General features: G+C 31.1%; 1 protein-coding gene across 49 annotated transcripts in view; it reads right to left on the bottom strand.

Moving 5' to 3' along the window:
• LOC134725749 (ankyrin-2-like) overlaps nt 1-22,761 on the bottom strand; it is a 163,041-nt gene that overhangs the window by 121,873 nt on the left and 18,407 nt on the right. For 42 of the 49 annotated variants that reach the window (XM_063589831.1, XM_063589826.1, XM_063589844.1 and 39 more), the window contains exons 2-8: nt 11,408-11,509; nt 8,319-8,417; nt 7,131-7,229; nt 6,069-6,167; nt 3,226-3,246; nt 1,362-1,550; nt 533-562 (exon numbers count right to left, since the gene is read on the bottom strand). In XM_063589831.1, the coding sequence (XP_063445901.1) occupies nt 533-562; nt 1,362-1,550; nt 3,226-3,246; nt 6,069-6,167; nt 7,131-7,229; nt 8,319-8,417; nt 11,408-11,509 (639 nt within the window). Of the gene's footprint in view, nt 1-532; nt 563-1,361; nt 1,551-3,225; nt 3,247-6,068; nt 6,168-7,130; nt 7,230-8,318; nt 8,418-11,407; nt 11,510-14,725; nt 14,944-20,344; nt 20,363-21,802; nt 22,077-22,761 lie in introns of those variants that run through there. The other 7 variants (XM_063589866.1, XM_063589825.1, XM_063589823.1 and 4 more) reach the window with 6 other exon arrangements.

Genomic DNA, 22,761 nt, shown 5'->3' on the forward strand with positions numbered 1-22,761 from the left:
ATGCACAAAATATAAAGAGTAAGGGTCAACTTCTCCTGTATTTATTTCACAGCAGGTCCATTGCTTTTTTTTTATCACATAGACTTCAACAGCAACATATAGGTCTGAATAATATTTTGATGGTATGGAAATATGTTAAATGTTTAAAAATATTAATAGTTAATGATATTCACTCAGTAATATTTAATTTCTAGTTGGGTTTGTTGACCCTATGATCAAATACAGGAGAAGTTGGGGTACTTCTTTCACAACTTCAGTTGAGTTGGAGATCACTATAAGGAATTTTACAACAAAAGGTCATAAAACATTGAAATGACCATTGGTTGTAAAAACATGTATGACTTGAAAGCTATAGGACATTGCTGGTCTTGATACACAAAGGTCAAGGTTACATTCTAAATGCATATTTGAGGAGCTGCGTTTCATGAAAGGATAGTGTATTTGCATGTACATTAACAGTGAGACATGAAAGTAAACAAAAATAATCATACAATAATACCAGTAACCAATAACACTACACACAATATCTAACCTTGGTGGTATCATTGACAAGTCCTCCATCCTGAGAGCAGTAAGAAAACAAACACATAATAACTTATTCATCTTGACAAGTTTTTACAAATTTGTGCTTTTTCTGTTTGAGTGTATTGTGTGTGTTTTTTTTGTAGTTCTTACTGAGAAAATTCTTCTAATTCATTTTATACACTGTTAACAAATACATGTAAACAGTACTAAATGCTAAAAAAAATTATTAGAAACCTGAAGAATTTTTCTAATTTTTTCACAGAATTATTATGTGACTGGATAATCAGTTCATGTGTTATTTCAGTTATACATGTCTGCAGAGTTTAGTAAGTTGATCATTGTCATGAAGGATACGTTAATATGACCTTGATCAATGAAGGATATGTTAATTTGACCTTGACCAGTGAAGGATATGTTAATTTGACCTTGATCAATGAAGAATATGTTAATTTGACCTTGATCAGTAAAGGATATGTTAATTTGACCTTGACCAGTGAAGGATATGTTAATTTGACCTTGATCAATGAAGAATATGTTAATTTGACCTTGACCAGTGAAGGATATGTTAATTTGACCTTGATCAATCAAGAATATGTTAATTTGACCTTGATCAGTGAAGGATATGTTAATTTGACCTTGATCAGCGAAGGGAATGTTAATTTGGTCATGATTACTACAGGACATATTAATTTGACCTTGATTAGCGAAGAAAACCTAATTTAACCTTGATCATTGAAGGACATGTTAATTTGACCTTCATTAGAGAAGGGTATGTTAATTTGATCTTGATCAGTGAAGGACATGTTAATTTGACCTTGATCAACAACGGATGTTACCTTAGTTTCTCCATTAACATCATTTTGTTCATTCTGTAACAGCAAGTTGGCAGATCTCATGTCATCCTTCTTAGCAGCAATATGAAGAGCTGGTAATTTGACCTTGCCCTTGGAATCATGCTCGAGCAAGACTGATACTACTCTCTCATTTCCTTGTTGTAAAGCCACAGCCAAGGGAGTGAATCCATCCTAAAAGTATATATATGAAATAGTTAATGGACCTTTATTCTCTTATGTGTACTGTACAATTATAATTATTACATGCATACTTGTTTTCAATGATTTCCTAGAGTAGTGGCTAGTAACTAATCTTATCCAGATCAATATTTAGTCTTGACCAGCTTGGCTTTGTATACATAATCTAAATTTCCAACTATTGGCAAACAGGAAGTAGCTGAAAAACGGTTCTAAAATTTGCCTACACATTACAACTCAACATTATCAAGATAAAGTTAACATATAAAATCATTCCTTTTCATAGAAAACCTAGAAAACATCCAAGGTCTGTGAAATGGACAGAAAGATAGATAGAGTCTAGCAGTTACTATAACTGCTTTTTTCTGAATGAATAGAGCAGTATAGTTATTTATTGCGAGGATTTGTTTTAATATAAAAATATCTTTGTTTTGTTCTTTACATCAGAATTGATACAATCTTTAAAAGCACAGAACTTGATAATATTTTGATCTGTCAGAATTATGACCATCAACAATCTAACAACCTAGATCTACATACATAATAATGACAAGTATCTATCTCATCTATTATAGCCCAACAATATACTATAACTGTTAATAAGAAGGCATGATTGTCAAACCAAAAAACTGTGCTGTCATGGCAACAAGTATTGATGGAAACAGGAGTTATGGTAATTCTGGTGACAATCATGATTTCATTAGTATTGGTGTTCATATACTTATGTCATAATAGCTGAAACTTTATCAACGTACAAATCTTACTACTAACTCAATAAAAAAAACGTTTTGTGTAGTTCATTATTGTTCAAATGGCTTTTCTTTTCTTTATATACATACTTGATTATTGTTGTTTTTTGTTTTGTTTTTTAAATATTGTCTTATAGTGTATATTGCTCCTTGTAAGCCCATTTAAAGGAAAGACAATTAAAAATCTTCTTCTTCATATTTAAGAGTATATTATACATCCTGATGAAACAATTGGTTAGCAACATATTTTATGTAAGAAGAAACTATGAATTTTATATTAGTACCTCTCCCAACGTCCCTTGACAATATATAAATAAGTATCTAAATCAGAATACAGTTCTACTTTACTGACTGCAGACAAGACTTTTATGCTATTTAACTAGATATACAATTTTATCAATTCAATTTTTTTATTGTTGAAAAATCACTTTAAAATGAAAATCTAAATTGAAGTCAAGTAAAATGAAAAACACAAATGTATCCTGTCTACAGTCCAGTACATGTTCAAATGAGTACATTCATATTCACATGTTTTATGAAAGATTTAAAGACTGGAATTCCTATCAACCCAGGCTTATATCAATGTATATATGTTATAAGTATGAATAATTGTCAGTATAATGAATGTTAATTAAGGATGACCACACTTCAGCAGAACAATCTACACTTCAACCTGCCATTTTCACCAAAACTGAAATTTCATAAAAATGTTCAAAATATAAAGTACTTTTAAAACATTCTCTTTTTCCATTCATTTTCTGTACCAATTAAGAATTTTGTGAATTATACTTGTGACTAAACCTGTAAACAAGCTCATACAAAGTGTGCAAAGAAACTTTTTAATCAGAAGTTTGTGAACAATGGAGACTAGGTGAAAATGGCACAAAAAATACAGGAACTAACAGACGGTCATTGTTTACCTCAGTACTACCATCTAAATCCTGGAACAAACATAAACTAGTGTCTATACTGAATAGTAATTATCAATTGGCACAACTAAACTGAATGATAAGTAGCAATCGCATAACTATACTAATTAATAACAAGTAATGGAAAAAATTATAGTATTTACTAAATAATAACTAGTGTTGGAAAATACATTAGCTATTGTCTTTACTAAATAATTTTTGGGAAATCTTGAAGTAATAAAAAAAAGCATGGTTCACCTAGCAAACAAGGAGACTAATACTTTTATGAAAAAAGAACATGCTCAAAATAGTTCAGCTGTTGCCACAATAGTCAGCAGCCTGGTGGGTAATCATGCAGAAAGTTTTTATGATTTACTAGTCAATACTGTAATCAATATTCTAGGGGTAAAGAAACATTTTTTTTTTTACTATACATATCTTGTCTAGTGGAAGCAAAACATAAACTACTATAATTATTGTAAATTAAATTTAAACATGAAGGTTTGTAGGTTACTTTTTCCTACTTAATTTTTGTCAGTTACATATGCAGGTAAAATCAACATATTTCTGAAAGTACTTTGTTCACTCGCAAAATTTTACATGCCTCCCCCCAACCCAACTCATTTAAACTAATATTGGATAACATTAAAATATTCCCATATTCTAGTACAATTACATTAAGTATATCAATCATCAATAAAATATATCTCTATCCCTAACCGATCTGCTCTTATATTCATTTGAATGTACAAACTGTTCCAAAACAATAATAGATCTATGTATTAATTCTCCACAGACCTGATGTTGTATTGATCTTAGACTATTCAATACATTCTGTCATCATTACAGCAGTATAATACCACTGCCAGTATATTGATAGGATACTCAGCATTCCTGTCATCAATTATTACTGGCATAAACTTTACAAGTACTATACAAAACTCTGCCAAAACTATTAACTTGTCTTATTTACAGAATGACAGAACATAAATACACATGTTCTGACAGAGAAAAAATAAATAAAAAAGAGTGTGGAGTATACATAATCTGGACAGTAACCCAGGCTAATTAAAAGGCTAACATGTGATCTTCATCAATAGAAAAAAGTCAATACATGTCAAACTTTAACAAAACCAAAGTCTAGAAAAGTTTGGAATAATATTTAACAGAGACTATTACAGATCTGTCATCAACCCTGTATTTCCATTCAATATATAACTTAAAACAAACACTGACACTGACCAAATTATGTATATAAATTTTATGTTATTCAAAATTTCACACAATTTCATGCACTAAAGAAAATCTGTTTGAGTTTGGTTGAATTCTGTCAAGCAGTTTTGAAGGATTTACAAATTTTCAAATTATGACAAAATGACTAGACAACAGAAGTGATCCCTATGTGTCACCTTAGCTGGACGCGGTCACAATACAAATGTAACAGAAATACAAGGTAAATTCTTTGTGACTTCAAATATTTCTGACATGATTGGAATGGGAGTGTGGAGGCCACCTTGTTAGAGGACCAAGGACCAAGGCTTTGAGTATTTAATAGGATATAAAATCCGGCCTATCATTAAGGGCATACGATACAGTTTTGATCCTATATTTACAAGTTCATGAAAATTTGCATATAGTCTATTTTTACCTGATTAAATCAAATATGTAATAAAAAATATACCTTTATGTGCTACTTTTTGCGTAAAATGAGGTCGAAATTTTGTATATTTGCTCGAAATTCAGATTGGTGGGCGTAAATTTCTTTTTCGAAAGAAAGACATAACTTTTTTGTTATAAAAGATAAAATTAAATTGTTTTTTGTTAAATAATCGGTAATTTCTGTATTTTATAAATATCTTTAAAAATTATGCATTTTTTATTCAGAAATAACTCATATTTATCAAATGTTCATGAATTGAGGAAAAAACGTAATTTTTTACTGCATGTTTATCACAATTTTAAAAAAATCCTCTATTTACAGTTTTATAAAATTTGGGTCACATAATCTCCCTCCAAAATGAAACCAAATGCCGTTTTGAAAAATAGGGGTCCATGAACTCGTTTTCAAATTAAATCAGTTTGAATGGTAAAAATCAGGCGAAAAATGCATCTTTTCACGATATGTCACAGTTTGACGTCGCGAAAATAACAAATTACGTTAGCAACGTCATTACCTTCCCTGTAACTGTATCGTATGCCCTTAAGCAATTCAGCCATCTGATCAAAATTTTATACAAGGCACAGATCTGTTAGAGAATAATTCCTATTGCAATGCCTGGCTCCTACTGTTCATCACCTCATAATTGGAAGTACCATGTATCAATTTTACAATAGCAATAGCCACATAAATCCATTAATTATTCAGTTTTTGCAATGCTGTTACCTTCTAAAAAGTCTATAGTGTCCTTTATTTACTGGTTAACCAAAATAGTCAGCTCCAGACATTTACATATAAACATTACTAATATATAAACAGGACAGAGCAATCAACCAATCAATAACTTCACAATATAACTATCAAAGACCCCAGATATAGTGTGATTTGGGTAAATTATACATCCTAGCTGTTCTAAAACAAACTATTACTACCATAGACCGAGATATAGTGTAATATGGGTAAATCATACATCCTAGCTGCTCTATAAGGAGTAAATTTACTTGTTGTTTGAAACAACAAGTAAATTTACTCCTTAAAAAACAACTTGTTTCCATGATAGACCTCTACATGTGTGCCCAAACCTGAACTTCACCTTTAGGTATGAGATATTCACATCTGTGGCTAAACCTTTACCGTTTCTGAAAACATGAAATCTAAATTTATGGTTATGTGCTTTTTGTCTCTGTCAGATATTTACCTGTGTGGCTAATCCTTGGCTGGCTCCATTTGATAGGAGATATTTGACAACTTCTGAATGGCCTTCTTGTGCTGCCATATACAGTGGTGTGAAACCAAACTGAAAATCAAATAAAAATTATTTTTTTTAACTTTTTTATGTATTTATTCTTCAAATAGTTCCTGTCGCACTTTACCTTCCATAAAAGACTTTCATATTCAGATTACATACTATATCAAAAATCTTTTTTTGTAAAATGAAATACTATTGTTGTAGAGGGTAAGTTGGGATAAGAAGGAAGAAAGTTCTCTGCATTCAACAAGAAAAGATGTGGTACAGAGCTGTATTTTATAAATTGATTTCCAAGAGTTTGATGTTACAGATGGTGACTGTTTAATGCAATCTTTAGAATTGTGAAAACAAAGTCCATCCATCAAAGGTTACATTATCATTTATAACTATTTTTGTTTAGGTTTATATTTGCAGTTCTTCACTATCTGTATTGTATTACTGTGGATTCATTTATTTTCGTGGGTACCAATTTTCGTGGATTGAGGAAAACTTGCATTTTTGTGGATATTTGATTTCGAGGTTTTCCAAAAGTCTGCATTTATTCATACATAAAATTTGCAATTTATTGAACATTTAAATTCGTGGTTTTCCTGTACCCACGAATTCCACGAAAATTGGTATCCAACGAATTATAATGAATCCACAGTATATATGTTTGTATAAGAGTGTATTTTGCAAATAAAAATTTCATCAAATTAGTATATATTGATTTCTTAATGTTGTATAATGTCATTTTCAGCACATTTGGCATATTTTGCTGAGGCCAGTTTTGTATTGGTTGAGGAATATGGAGTGCTCAGAGAGAACTATAACCTTCAGCAGGAAAACAGACAACACAAGTCAGTTAAGTCCAATGCACCTGCAACATGCTTTGTTTGAAAACAAAATCTCAGTGTTGACAGGCTAGTGATACAGTAATATGTAGACCACTCAGTCATCACAGCCCTATAGAATAGAGAATGGTGCAGAACTGGACATGAAGTATCAGTGTCTATGATAAAATGTTGTTACCTGAGCTTGTACATTGACCTTGGCTTTGTTTTCTACCAATAAACTGACAATATTAAGGTGTCCTGCTAAAGATGCAATGTGAAGTGCTGTGTTTCCTTTCTGTAATGAAATATAAATAAAATAGTTACAAGAAAAATACAGTAATAATGTGCAGAAGTAGTTTTGTGTATAGTCATGATAGTTTCAATGTGAAATGGTACTGTCAATATGAAATAAGAAATAATTTAGTATTGACAATATGAAATAAGAAATAATTTAGTATTGACAATATGAAATAAGAAATAATTTAGTATTGACAATATGAAATAAGAACTAACAATGTAAATAAGTATTGACAATATGAAATAAGAACCGACAATGTAAATAGGTACTGACAATGTGAAATGTGTAATGACAACATGAAATAAGAACTGACAATGTAAATAAGTACTGACAATGTGAAATAAGTACCACAATATTGTATATTTTTAACAACATTAAAGTATTCTTTGTATCATAAGTACCTAAATCCTGTGACTTATTTTTACAAATTTACAACATAATGGGACATAACCCTAGTAGTTAAGTAGTTAATATCAACAAAAAGAAGAGTGAATTGAAATTAGAATTAATTGATATACCTACCCCTTTTGTATGGGTCGATACAAGGATATATTGACCTGAAAGAAGTCTATTGACTGAGGATGAATTCCGAGGTCGATATACTTCTTTGGGTCGATATATCCTGTATTGACCTCATAAAAAGGCTATAATTGTTATATCATTAATTTCCGACCATATTTGTATCAAAATCGTCATTGGTTTTGTTGGAATTCTATATATATCATATATTGCACCCTAGACCATTACAACACAATAGTTGTTATTTTATTTCCTATTTTTTTTTTACATCTTATGTATTAGTATTTGCAGAATATTTTTTCAAGTATATCGGTTTTTAGATATTCTAAAAATAACCGTGCAATATGCCTTTTGCCGGTCAATATGCTTTTTGCTATCCGCCGTTTTCTATCTACCTTCGAAAATATAGTTTAACATGTGACTATTCCTGAACGAATCAAATTATTAAAATATATGAATTAATAATATTAATCAGTACAATTTGTGACTTTTTAATAATCTCTTATACATGAACATGTATACTTGAGTCTTCCTCCTATTTTCAGTATCATTATCATTATAAAATACCTTAGTAGCAGCTTCTATGTTAGCTCCACGACTCAGCAGCTCTTCAACAATCTTTATATGTCCTTCTTTTGAAGTAAGGTGTAGAGCATTCAAACCATTCTAATGATGAAATATAACATTCAATTATTTTAAGATAGGTTTAATTTTTTACTGTCACATGAAATTTTAAAAGACTACTGATATATTAATAAGTAACCTGTGAGTTTCCTATGAATTTAATTTTGGATGTAATTCGTGAGAAAATTTTGTTTATCAGCCCATAGACATAATTTTGTCATGTGACCTTGATGTCATCAACATTTTTTTAGGATTGACTCCTTAAAAATGGAATTTAGAATTAAATTATAAGGAATGATTGTTATATGTTTTTCTGTCTATTTGAATTTGAGATATGTCTTGCTTTTTTGTAATTTCAATAATGCAAATTTTGAAATTTAAATAGCCGCACTTTAACATCTAAGTTTTGCAAATATCCAAAGTCAATGAGCCATAATTGAAAGTTCATAGCTAAATAATCTCCATGGAAATGAAAATTTCCAATTCTGGTACAACTGCATACCAAATAATATTGACTTGTCATAAGTAGTTACCTTTAAACAAATCTAAACACAAACTAGTACAAGTAAAATATGTCAACTTAGCAAAATTTCAAAGTCAATAAACCATAACTAAGGGGTTGGGTTAAATAATCTCCATGGTAATGAGATATGCAAATACTAATACAACTATATACCAAATATCATTGACCTTCCACTAATAATTCACCATAAACTAGACTAATCAAAAAACTAAAACATCAAAACTAAGCAAAAGTTTCAAAGTCAATAGACCATAACTGAGGGGGCGGGGCCAATTAATCTCCCCACTGCTGGGTTTTTCATGCTAACATGAAGACTTATAAACAAATTTGGGAACCTCTTATTTGTAGTTCCCTTAGAAAATGTGAATAAAATCTCACAAATTGGCCATTTTGTTTAGAATATACAATGTATATGCATATTTGGTAAACAGAAAATGGTGAATAATGTATCAGTATGGGTGTCCAAGTTTTAAAACACTCAGCCTAAAACTGTATGGCATGCTAACAAAAGCCTGTCTAATTGGCATTTATACCACATCTTTTTTATGTCTTGATTTGAGACCTGATCATTGCAGTTGAAGAAATCAATACTTATGACATAAAATGAGTGTAGGCAGTGTAATAAGATATGATTCCTGGATCTTTTTGACAGAGTAAACACTTTAGATCAATCTTGGTATTATATCATGTGAAGAATATAGCAGATTATATTCTGATCGATTTCAGGATAGGCAGACCGAATATAGATCAGTTCCAAGAAAAATCATCCCATTTTTAGCCAAGCATAAACTGATTTTGACCAGCAACACAGTGAATGCTTTAACTGTTTTCTGGATTTCAAAAGTTAGACAGGTTTTAAATGTCTAGCAAGAATAAAATGATTGATATGCACAAAACTCTGGTTAAATTCTGTGTCACTAATACTAACTGCATGAAATTATACATTATTACATGAACAATCTGATGTGAAATTATGTGTAATTGATGGAGAATTTACATCAAAAAGTATATAAATGATGAAAATGAGCAGGTTAAAAAGAAATATTCTGACATTTAGGATAACAAGTAAATGATTCAACCTTGTAACTTCCTGTTTGAGATAAGCTGGAGATAAATATCTAGACAGATTTAAACACAGTCGGCAGTCATATAAAAAACAAACTTGAAACAAACAAACATTAAAGCAAGGTTCTAGCTTAGAACTCATTACTAAAATAATAATGACACATATGTAAAACAGCATTTTATCCTCCTACATGTCCCAATTAGTAAAATGTCAGATTGCTTGCCAATATGTGACATCAGAGTCCAAACTGAACTCAAATAAATTAACAAATAAGTTAACATGTATTACATGGTATTTAGAGGATATCATGGATAATTTAAAGCTGAAAATGATAATTAGGGATGCTAATGCAATCATAATTTCTGTATGATGCTGCATTGTATAATCCAAACATTCTAATCAATAACCTAGAGGATTCTTGTTAACTGTTTGGATCTAAGATTATCAGAGTTTGTCATAGATTTTGATTGACTGATTATTGCTTGCATAATGTGCAGGGTATTTGATCCCTCATAAACTGACTAATCGCAAAATTTTACATAAATGCTATACAAAAGTTTCAAAATAAAAAAAGCTTGACACAGGGGAGGGAAAAATAATAACCATGGAAATTAGGTGTGCTGCCTACCAAATGACAGACCATAATGGTTGCCTAACACTGACTTATTCAAGAACTTTAACATGTGAACTATACACAACTAGAGGCTCAAACGAGCCTGTGTCGCTCACCTTGGTCTATGTGCATATTAAACAAAGGACACAAATGGATTCATGACAAAATTGTATTTTGGTGATGGTGATGTGTTTGAAGTTTTTCCTATACTGAATGTACTTGCTTCTTACAATTATATCTATAATGAACTTTGCCCAATAGTAACAGAGAAAAATATTTGGTAAAAATTTCCATTAATTTACCAAATTAATGAAAATTGTTAAAATTGACTATAAAGGGCATTAACTCCTTAAGGGGTCAATTGACCATTTAGGTAATGTTGACTTATTTGTAGATCTTTCTTTGTTGAACATTATTGCTGTTTACAGTTACTTGCTATCTATAATAGTATTCAAGTTTGGTTTAATTTGGCCCAGTTGTTTCAGAGGAGAAGATTTTTGTAAAAGCTAACGACGACGACGGACAACAATGACAGACGACAACGACAGACGCCGGACACCGGACGCCAAGTGATGAGAAAAGCTCACTTGGCCCTTTGGGCCAGGTGAGCTATAAATGCAGAAGTCTTTGGATATAAAGGAACACAGCTGAGGGTCAGGATCAAATATTCTCCATGAAAATGAGACATCGCCAATGAGGTATTTTAATCGCACACAATTATTATTTTTTCACAAATTGTGAAAATGGTGACCGCCAGCGGAAACACTGCCACAGTCTGAATCAGAAAACATTGTGTGGCACTTTGAAGAACAAAGGGAGATAATTCTTACAGAGTTGCTAGTATTGATGTCAGTACTGCCCTTCAGGTACTCCAACACATCCTCTAGGTTACCATCCCTCGCTGCCCTCAGGAAACTGTTGTTTCCATCTCCCTGAAAATAAACAAACAAACAATTAAGTCTAGGTATCAGTACTAAAATAAAGGGGGATGTCCAAAGGATCTTTATAACAGTGTAACAGATATTACACCTGTCTTGGTGCATTTTATATTCTATAAATCTTCATCATGTTTATCTAATTATTAAGATAAAACTAACGATATCCACATTCTGACAAACGTCATCAACTACAAAAAACCACCACACCAATATCAAAGGCAATGGAACCAATTAATATTTGAAAACTGAAGTGAATCAAGGCTGTAGTATTATTTCTATCATACTATTTTAGAGGAAACTCAGAATTTTTCACCTATTAGTTCTGCTTTAAATATTATTTTCTTTACAAAACATAATGACACATACCTTCCATTATCTAATAATTATCATGTTATGAGCAAAAATAAATTTGTTGACACAGAGAAATGTCTTGTCTGTATAAAATTTTGATAGTTCATGTAAAATGCATTTCAGCACTAATGTTTATATCATGTATATAGAGACTAAGTTTCTAGTAGTCCAGGAGAAGAAGTTGTAATGCTTGGAGATATCCAGACACACTAAGGAAACAAGCAATCCTGGTCAATTCAAATTGAATTAAAAAAAAGACCTGCCACATGCAGGGTTCAACCTAGATACCTGAAAGAGAAGATGTGGGGTCAAAGAGACAACAATCCAACAACACCAATTAACAGGAGACACGAAATAATTTGTATGATATTTGAATACTTGCAGACATCCACTTTGATTAAATTGTCAGAATTTTAATTTTATGTGTTGGAAAAGCTTAGTGATTAATTGCAATCTTTTTTAATAATCCTTATTTCATATTTTTTCTGATAGTTGAAGACTCAATTTTCTACAGTAAAATCACAACATATTTTCTCAAGCATTCAATTAAACATGATTTGTTTTTATTTCAATGCGTTCTAAAGTTATAAGTACCTATGCATTTATCTTTACCATGTTTCCCCCGTATTAAACAGACACTTAACATGCTGTATAAATTCTGGACTTGTTTGGTTTATATATTAAAGTGCACATCTGGTTTAAGAAAGTTGTTTTCCTTTTAAAATGTCTGTTTGAATTACTTTGAAAAATTGAAGACGGAACATTATCAGACATCAGATATGGAAATCTCAGAATGATAGCAGGGACTATATGAAAATTGCTGTGTAATATTATAAAATATGCATGTACATGTATAATCAAATTGTCTTTGGTTTGTATATTTATTAGAATCAATGCTGTCCTGAGCAAGTTCTGTTCATTTGATGTTACCTCGGCAAAAGCAGACTTTAATAATCAGGCAAACCAGATGGTAGATCAAATAAATGCAAAAGGCAAAGTAACCATAAGCGCAGTATATAGATGTTTTATCAGTCTTTTACTCAGGTATAAAATTTATAAAAAGTTTCAGTTGGAGCAGATGCAATAAAAATTAACCACTTTTCATATAAAATCAATAAATTGTTTATTCATGTACAAAGATTACAACTTTCAAAAGTTATACCTCTGGTATACATATATGTCTATGAAAGGATCTATTTTTGCATACTAAGAAACCCCTCATTAAGCAAGTTAAGTTCAGATAGTAAATTAATTACTAAACCAAATTTCTTATGATCAGTCCTTTACAACAGCATCAAGATAGCTACCCCCTCTGATCACAGCATATGTATTTAGTCTTTAATTTACCCCTTAACAACAGATAGTTCTCCAAACTTTCATGCTGTTATCATAATGGCATATTGGAGTTTATCTGTATTTTGATTTTCACACCCCCTCCCCCATACACATATTATATCTATTTGTGTACTATAGTAACTGTGTTTATATCTACACATGTGTTGTAGTAAGTGTTCATATGGTGTTTGTCATGATGTGCCAGAACATGATAATTATCAGCAAATCATGTTGTGTCTCTGATATAATCAAAGATTACAAAAACCTCAATGGATTTTTTTAAGTAAAGTGTGTGCACTTAAAAAAATCAAGACAACCTTGGTTAAACATTTAGCTACAATGAAAAAATCTGCATACAGACTTGAAAAATAAACAGGGAACTCAGTAGAAAATATGTTGCAAAGTGGCATAAATTTGATGCTAGCTGCATTTTCAATTTGAATAAAAAAAGATGTGTAACACAATTTTGTTACTGATTCTGTCTAATAATTAAAAGAAATAACCATAATACTGTATTACTCTACTTCTACTTTAATCATATTGCCTTCAGACAGCTATCTTTCTGCCACCAACGGACATCAAGGCAAGCAACTGTCACTGAGCCAAACCCTAAAGCAAGATACAGTTAGACCCCAACTTGCCAAATGTAAAGCAATCCAAATGAGAAAAAGAAGGACTGATTTATGTTTAAAACAATGAATGAAAAAACTAATATGGCACACAGCAACCAAGAACAACCACGGAATAACAGGCTCCTAACTTTGAACAGACTCATATATAGAATGTGGCAGTTTGAAAATGCTTGTGAGCTCTCAAGTCTCAACCCTCTCTAAGTTACCTAGCTTGGACAGCACAATATAAAGAAAATTTTGTTAAAATCAGTTTCAAGAGTTAAATTTACTAAACTCACAGTTTCGGAAAGATAGGTTAAAGCTAATGACAGCTTATTACATTATCATGTTTCCCAGACTATCAATCAATACCCAGCAATAGATTTAGTGCAAAGTCTGAGAGAGAGAAAATGACCTTGTGTAATGTCATAATAAAAGTATCCACAGAGTGTAGGAGGCCTAAGTGTTTATATCTATTTGCTTGTGTACTGACTTTAAAAAAAGGCAGTAACAAAGCATCATATAGAGAAAAAAAGACTTTTACTTCAAGAAACCTGCTTACTTACTACAAATGTACCTGCATGTTTACTGAATGAATCTGAGAGAAATCTAAGATATGACTGCACTTAAAAAAAAGATTCAATGCAAGAACAACTGAAATTACTCTTAAAATCTTTAAATAATTTTCTAATTAATTCCTCTTATAAAAACACAGGTGCTTGGCTAAAATCTGGAATCCACATCTGTGTAATTGTTTGTAGATAAACAACTTTATCAAGCACCTGCTGATCAAAAATCAAATGAAAAAAAAAGTAAAATCATTCACCAAATAAAAACATAAACATTTATTTTAAACATTCTACAAGAAATCAAATTGGTTTAATCAGAAAATCTACAAATCAGTATTTCTTACCCAAGACATCCTCCATTTTTTTAACATTTTTAAATTTTCCACTTTTTTTTAATTCCAAGTTTTGAAGTTTTTAAAACTAAGGAATAATTTTTGGTAATCCAAGTTCCAAGTTCACAATTAATTGTCCATCAGTCTTAAATAAGTGACCTTGTCTTGTGGTCACTCACACAATGTTAATGTAATTATAGAGTGGGGCATCTGACACCAACTGAAGAGATAAGCTGCTGAAACTAACATACTGAGATTATCCCTTCTGGTCTAAATGGAACAGTCTGATTCTCTATTCAGCATCACTGTTATTGAAGAGTCAATCACAGCAGTAGGGGTGTTATATAGATAACAGGATACCAATAATTTCTTGCATATCAGTGCTGTATCTATCTATACTGATTTTGTCAACTCAAAAACAAATCAAAATATCTATCTGTGTTTCATTTCTCATATAAATTTTGAAAAATTTGAGATAATTTGAACTTGAAGCAGATAGAAGATTGTTGTTTGTTTAATAGTGGCAAATATTTCATGCATTTCCATTAGCGAATTTTTTTTTACAATAAATTTAATTAGCCATAGTAGATTCTGCAATGATGAAAAGGAAGGAATTTTAACTGAAACTGTAAAATGAGGGTATGGTGGATATTGACAAATATTTTGTCTTGTAACAAGCAATGCTGCTATGGACAACTCAAAAGGTTGTTACAAGTTTTTTTATCTTTCTTTTTTTTTAGAGACAAGTGTCTGTGTATATAAGGCATGGTATTTAACATACGGTAACATACCTTATCCAGACATTACAGCCTATTTAAACGTGCTGCACAGCCGAAAACAGACATTCTAATTTATCATGGGATATTCTGCCAAATTAACAAGTACCCTTTACACAAATTGACCATCTATATATATATATAGCGGGACGGCTGCAGTGCAGGCGATTTGGTGTCACGATATCACAGTAGCATGGGTTCGAATCCCGGCTAGGGAAGAACCAAAAATTTGCGAAAGCAAATTTACAGATCTAACATTGTTGGGTTGATGTTTAGACGAGTTGTATATATATATATATATATAAACGAGTCTAAATTGAAAACTACGTTCAAACCTATGACTGCGTTGGATAAAAACCGCAATTTATATATATGCTGCTATATAAAAGTACTGAGTGCATTTATCATAGATTTTTTTATATTGATAAAAGCGCCAGATTATTTTATTTCGTTAAATGCTTGCTTTTGTCTGAGTATTTATCCCCTTTTTTCTTTTTCTACAAATAATAATATCATTTTTTTTAATGTGATATGAAATATTTTTTAATTATGTATTGCAATTTTCCAGTAACAATAAAATTTCTGTATTTATAATTTCCAAGTCAATCTCAGGAGAAAATTAAAAGACAACAATATGAAAAATAAATATGAAATGATTTAATTTCCTATTTTAACTGGATACTCCAAAAAGCCTGTATTGTTTCTGAGTAAAGCTGATCTCTCACCAAGCAGGAGAAAAAATTAAATGACTCACTGAGCGTATTAATATAAAATCTATAATGTAAGGATTTCAAAAAGATAAAAAAAAAAAAAAATCCAATAAAAATTGTTGATATCTGTTGATGAAAAAATATAATAGTGGAAGATATTAGCAGGCAAAATCGAGGGAATTGTGCAAATGATGATACAAGCATGAAAATTACCACAAAGTATCATTATTATATACTTTTAAAGAAACAACTGCTGGCCATTAAAAAAAAACAATTTTTCAAGATGGCCACCGCCGTTTTCTAAAATGGCTGTTTTTTCAGTTTGAAAATACTGATTTTTTTCTGGAAAACTTTTCGTTTACCTTCTTTTAGTGAAAAACAGCTGTCAGGTTTGGTAGCTGCCTTCTTTACATGTGAATTATTCACTAGACATGAGTATTTGACACATACAGGGTAAGCGCATGCGCGAAAATGTAACAAAATTCATTAAAAAATATTTTAACTATTTACTGTAAAATAAGTGATTTGGGATTTTAAATGATATTATGATTTGGTTTGATAACATTTTTCAAGGTTATGACACACATGATTTAACAATTTTGCGCATGCGCAAACTATTTTTAGACATAATGAGTGATTTGTATGTTCTAACAGGGCAAACTTGTATAAATCGTAGTTCATCTCATTACTCTAAAAGGCAAGTAAGTGTAAAATCTATGATGCCACTGTTTAAAAACAAGCCAATTCAGTTGCAATGATCAGGTATTTGATGGATAAGATGGAAAATGTGGTTAAAACGAGAAAAACATCAAAAGTAACGTCAAATCTGCCACTTTTGGTAATGGATATTCAGTGGGAATTGCCTGATTTGTACAGAGAAGATAGGTTTATCGTCATGTAAGGTGGATTTCACATTGAAATGACTTGTTATAAAATTCTGGGTGATATATTATGTGTCATGTGTCCTCACTAAAACCATTATTGCAACACCTAGAACGGCATGTTCTTGTATGTATGTTAAAATGTACCTAGGACTAGACACGCGCATCAGATAACTCTATGTGTTTTAGCTTGAAAGGTATATATCGGCTTAAGAAAGATAAACACAGAAATTATAATCACGTTCAATGATTTGATAGACTGGCGTAAGAAAATATAGTCATCTCTACAACAGTTCAATTCCTGGCGTTCAATTATCAAATAAGAACTTCTTGTGAATTTGGTAGTAGGCAACTAATTTGAAGATCGTTTGAAGCAAATACAAAACGAAGGAGAACCGGTTTCTTATAACCAGATTAAAAAGAACAACTCCTATCATGTCGGTAAAATAAAACTGTAAACGTTTTTGTAAAAAACAAAGCTAGAGCTCTTAGATATCTTTTCTACACTTTTATTTTTGTCGCAGTGGTTAAAAATGATTTGGAATATTTTTTAATCCATAAAGACAAACTGCTCCTCCGTTTTTGTCTTCGGATGTCATTTTAAACAGTGGTATTAAATCGGTGCAAATGGATAAACTTGAAACATTTTGTAATTTGTATATCCAAATTCTGACGCATTTATCGTTGATAGAGCTGCAATGGTTAATTCCAGGCCACCTTGTAGGGAATCAATATTGGATGATTTTGCAATTGTGTTTTACGGCCTTAAATAAAATCTTGCATCGATAAGTATTCAAGATTAGATATTGTATTAGATTTACTAAATGAACCATTGAAAGGCTAGATGTGAGAAGACAAACGTTGGGTTCTTGAGTAGTTTTCTCTATGAAGATGACAACGAAACGAAATTTTTCAAGTGTCTTGCCGACAGAAATGCTTCTGTATAGCTAATAAGGATACTTTCCAGCTACCCCTTGTAAGCATGTAGAAGCAGATATACGAATGTTTGTCCATGTTCGGCCTGATTATGAAAATTGTTGTAGGACGGTAATTTAAGGTAGCACCGACACAGATGTAGTAGTTTTAAGAATTGCAGCATTCCAAAAATATGGTGGAACAAACTGTGAATAGGTTTTGGCTGAATGAAGACTTTTGATGGCTTCCTGTACGTGATTTATCAAATGCGTTTGGTCCTCGTGTAGCTACTCTTCCTTTCATTCATACATTCGGTGCATGTGACACTAAGGGAATAGGTCAGTTTGGATGACATAGGAAGTATTTCAACATGTAAGGGACTTACTTATTTCTTTGCTGAAGTATAAAGACACATACAATGACATAAAAGAAGCATTTGTTTGCATCATGTATAACAGAACAACATCACTATTTGCTGTTAACGAGGCACGATGTAAATTTTTACCTAGGAAGCAATGGCATTGTGATGTAGTTCCGCCTACAAGAGGTTTTTTTTCGGAGCACATCCAAAGAGCATATCCAAAGTTGCATTCTCCTGTCGGGAACTTTTGAAATGAGGAGGCGAAAAATCCAGTTGAGTTGGTGACTGTAAATGCTACCGTTCTGTCCTTCCTTGTACGAGTTTTTTTATTGGCTACTGTCCGATAATTTAAAGATAACAAACCTGTCTTTCTAACAAAACTAGGCATTTAATCTTAACAAAGAATGTGATTTCACTTGTTAAGTTGATGAAAATTATAAAAAAATACATTTTCAAAAATTTTGCCGCCATTTTGAAACCGGAAATCGCTCTTTTTTGTCATTTATGTAATGTTTTTCCGTACTTTATGAACTGTAATTTACGCTTTATAAAACCTTACATTGGATTATACCTATAACACAACTTTCAAAGATTTACAACTGGATATGACGCCATTTGCAAAATGATCGGTGGCCATCTTGAAAAAATGGAAATTTTTGATGGCCAGCACCTGATTTCTTGTAATTATCGTTTAGTCCACCTGTATACCAAATTTCATGCTTGTACATTTTGTATTTCATGCTTGTGTTATTACTTGTTAAGTTGATGAAAATTATTTAAATATTTTTTACGTACTTGCATCTTATTTGGAACAGCTATTTTTCTTCAGTTATGTGTTGTTTTGTCGTACTTAGGAGCTGTTTTAAAGGTTTTATCATATCTTACATTGAATTATACATAACACATCTTTCAAGGATTAAAATCCCTTGTAAAATTGCTTGAAAGTAAAAAAAATCGAAATTTCTAACTCGTTAGCCGACATTTTGAAACCGGAAGTCACCTTAAGTTTCATTAATGTATTGTCTAGTCGTTATTCATGAACTGTCATTTTCTTTTTATCAAATCTAACAATGGATTTTACATATAACACACCTTTCAAAGGATTAACAAATATAGGCTAATTTGTTATGACGCCAATTTCAAAATGTGTGGTGGCCATCTTGAAAAAATGATTATTTTTTCTGGCCAGCAGCGGATTTTTTATAAGTATCATTTAGTTAACCTTTATACCAAATTTCATGCTTGTATCACGATTTGCACAATTATGTCCATAATATCTCCCACTATAAGTGAATGTGGTTCATGTGATAATTGTAACAGCACATACAACATCAAATTCAAAAGCTGGTCCCATAACCCAACACTTATAATTATAAACTAAAGCAAATTTAAGCAGAGCTAAGCTTTTATTTTTTCCTGTCAAATAAATCTAATGTTGTAAATACTATTTAAGTGAATATTTGTTTAACCTGTCCCATATATATTTACACAACACTGAAGCTGAGTTCTACTATTTCATTTAAAGTCAATTCTCTCATTCTAATATACCCTTTTTATCAATGTCCAGTCTAATCAATTTCAAAACTGATGTTCATAATTGTAACCTGTTGGCTAACCAATAAATCCTGTTTCCAATTCCATATGAAAGCAACAAGTCTTTATAAGTTTGAACTTTTATAACTTGGTATAAGTTTGACAGTGAGCTCACAACATACACAGAAAAGACAATGTGGTTGTAAAGAAAGCAATCAATTTACTGTGAAGCCAAATAGTGAAGAAATACAACACAACAAATAAGAAAGTCAAAATTTGCTTTTTATCGTTTCTCACTTTCTTTTGTTGGGAAGAAAGCTATGGTGAAAACATAAAGGGAAAATCTCTTAAAAACTTGATAAAAAGCAGTAATAAAGACACAACATAAAAAAGACAAATAGCTGATGAGGACAAAACACAACATAAAGTAAGACAAAGGGAGAAAGAAATGTTACCTTTCTAGTGATTGTCGCCTGTAAATAATGAAATATATGATAAATGATGAATATACAAGATAGAGGTATGATATTATTAGGGGAAAGGGGGGGCATTATTCAGGATAAGGTAAAGTGGAGTTCACATTTTCATTGAACTTTCAAAAGTGTAAAATAATAGAATAAATCTATGAACATCCAGCAAGGACATTCCTTAGTTGATATTGAATTACAAATAAGGGATATTGTGACACATAAAATGGCAACACCATATTTATAAGACATAAACAGATGTGTGTACTGATTAATCAACAGATGTTATAACCTATTGATTTTATGATAATCAGTATGCAAAGGGGGGTAACTCAAAATTAACTTCTAATCAGTTATGTGGAATAGACTTCATGGCTGAGCAGAGGTGCAACCCATACAAATATAATTTTACCAAAAATATCAATAATATAAATAAGAAGATGTGAGTGCCAATGAGACAACTCAACATCCAAGTCACAGTTGTATAAAAAGTTAACAAGTATATGTTAAAGTAAGGCCTGCATCATGGAGACTTGGCTCACATGAAAACAGCTAGCTATAAAGGGCCCCAAAATGACAAGTGTAAAATAATTCAAACAGGAAAACCAACTGTCTAATCTATGAAAAAAAAGGAAGAATAATAATTTTTTTTAGAACAGTAACTTAGCCTGCTAAAAATGAGTTTATCAATATAGTTGTCAAATCTTTTGTCATGCAATATACCCTCCTTGTAAGGTCTCTTATACCACATGGAAGGTCCCTTACACCAAAAAACTTTAAACCTGAGGAATAAAATTTATGTAGCAGTTACTTACTAGACATCCCCTCTTTACCTACAAGAAATTTTCTTTAAGAGAGTCCCTTGAAATGACAAATATTTCTACAGAGTGGCTAATTGGCCTATTTCATTATGACACACAAAAATCATATGTAAAACCATTCTTCATTTTGTGAGGAAATTCTGATGTGAGTTTATACAGCCATTTTTACAGAAAATTTTATATGAATGGACTTTGAAATATCCATTTTCAAAATATCCCTCAAACCAGTAAAAGCGCATTTGTTATTAAGCATAGACAGATCACATTTAAATAATCTGCACATAAAACATCTATAATCAATTTAATTGATGATATTGACAAGTTTTTGTATTCTTAACACAATCCCAGAGGGCAATTCATCAGCATTTCAAATGTCACAACCAAAAATCAATATCCTAGAAATATGTCACACCTAGATAGTTATTTTATAAAAACATGTGGATATATTTTCTCTATAATCTTTAAAATTCAGTGAAATTTGAATGGATGAATCTCTTGCATATTAAATGAGGTACCGGCATTTTCCTAATTACATCAATTGAGTTTTCTACCTAATAACTACTATATCGAGTTAAAAATTGAGAAAAATGCAATCTGTTGACAATAAATGCTAATAGGTACTTACCATTTTAATATTTGCATGAACACATACAAAATGTCATGCAAATTATTTACCAACTTCTTACTGTGGCACCATGACTCACATGTTAAAATCACCAATTTGGCTATTTTATGTCCTTAAATTTGATTGGTTAATGATGAGAGAATGTCTAAAACACCAGCAACAGTTTTTTATCCTTACATGACATCACACAGAGAAAATATTTTTGACCACTTGTGGATATTAGTCTTAAAACTTTGACAATAGTACTCCCCGACTGCCGTCAAATACATAAATTACACCATGGATGCTATAGACTGAGTATAGATTTGTATATTGATCTGCATATTTGATGTGGCTTATTTGCTCAACCTGTCCAGGGAAACAACAAAAATCAATATCAACATCATCAGCATCTAATATTGATCTTAGGTTCTTGTTACAATGCTATAAGACATTTTATTATCGACTAATGCTAGAATACTATTTAATCCTTCCCAATTATTGTAATGGACTATTTACGTTAAAATTCTCTCTTTTTATGGTAATAATAATCATAAATTCATAAATGGGTTAATCATATTTTCAGATGTGTCAAAAAATATTCCTGTCTCATGGAGTGTTAGAATTTTAAGGTCTTCAAGCTGCTTGATAAATTTTAAACAAATTAGGTCATTTCAAAACTCTTAGTTGACCTATTAAGGTTTTATTTTCAAACATATCCCTGTTTTCAAAATATGTAAATAAAGTCAGAAGTAATGTTAATTATCTTAAATCATTTTTTATTAAGGAAATGTGTTCTTATCAATTTGTAGTGTTATTCAGAACAAGAGGTTGTCAAAACCACATCAAACTAGTTTTTTTATTACATTCATTAATGTAATATGACTTAAAGCCTACAAGTCCTGAATGGTATAGCTAATGTTTGTCAATATCTAACTCAACCTTAATTTTGTTATCAATAATAAAACATTAAAGGCACT

The sequence above is a fragment of the Mytilus trossulus genome, chromosome 7 (genome assembly GCF_036588685.1).
Source record: "Mytilus trossulus isolate FHL-02 chromosome 7, PNRI_Mtr1.1.1.hap1, whole genome shotgun sequence".
Taxonomy (NCBI): Eukaryota; Metazoa; Mollusca; class Bivalvia; order Mytilida; family Mytilidae; genus Mytilus; species Mytilus trossulus.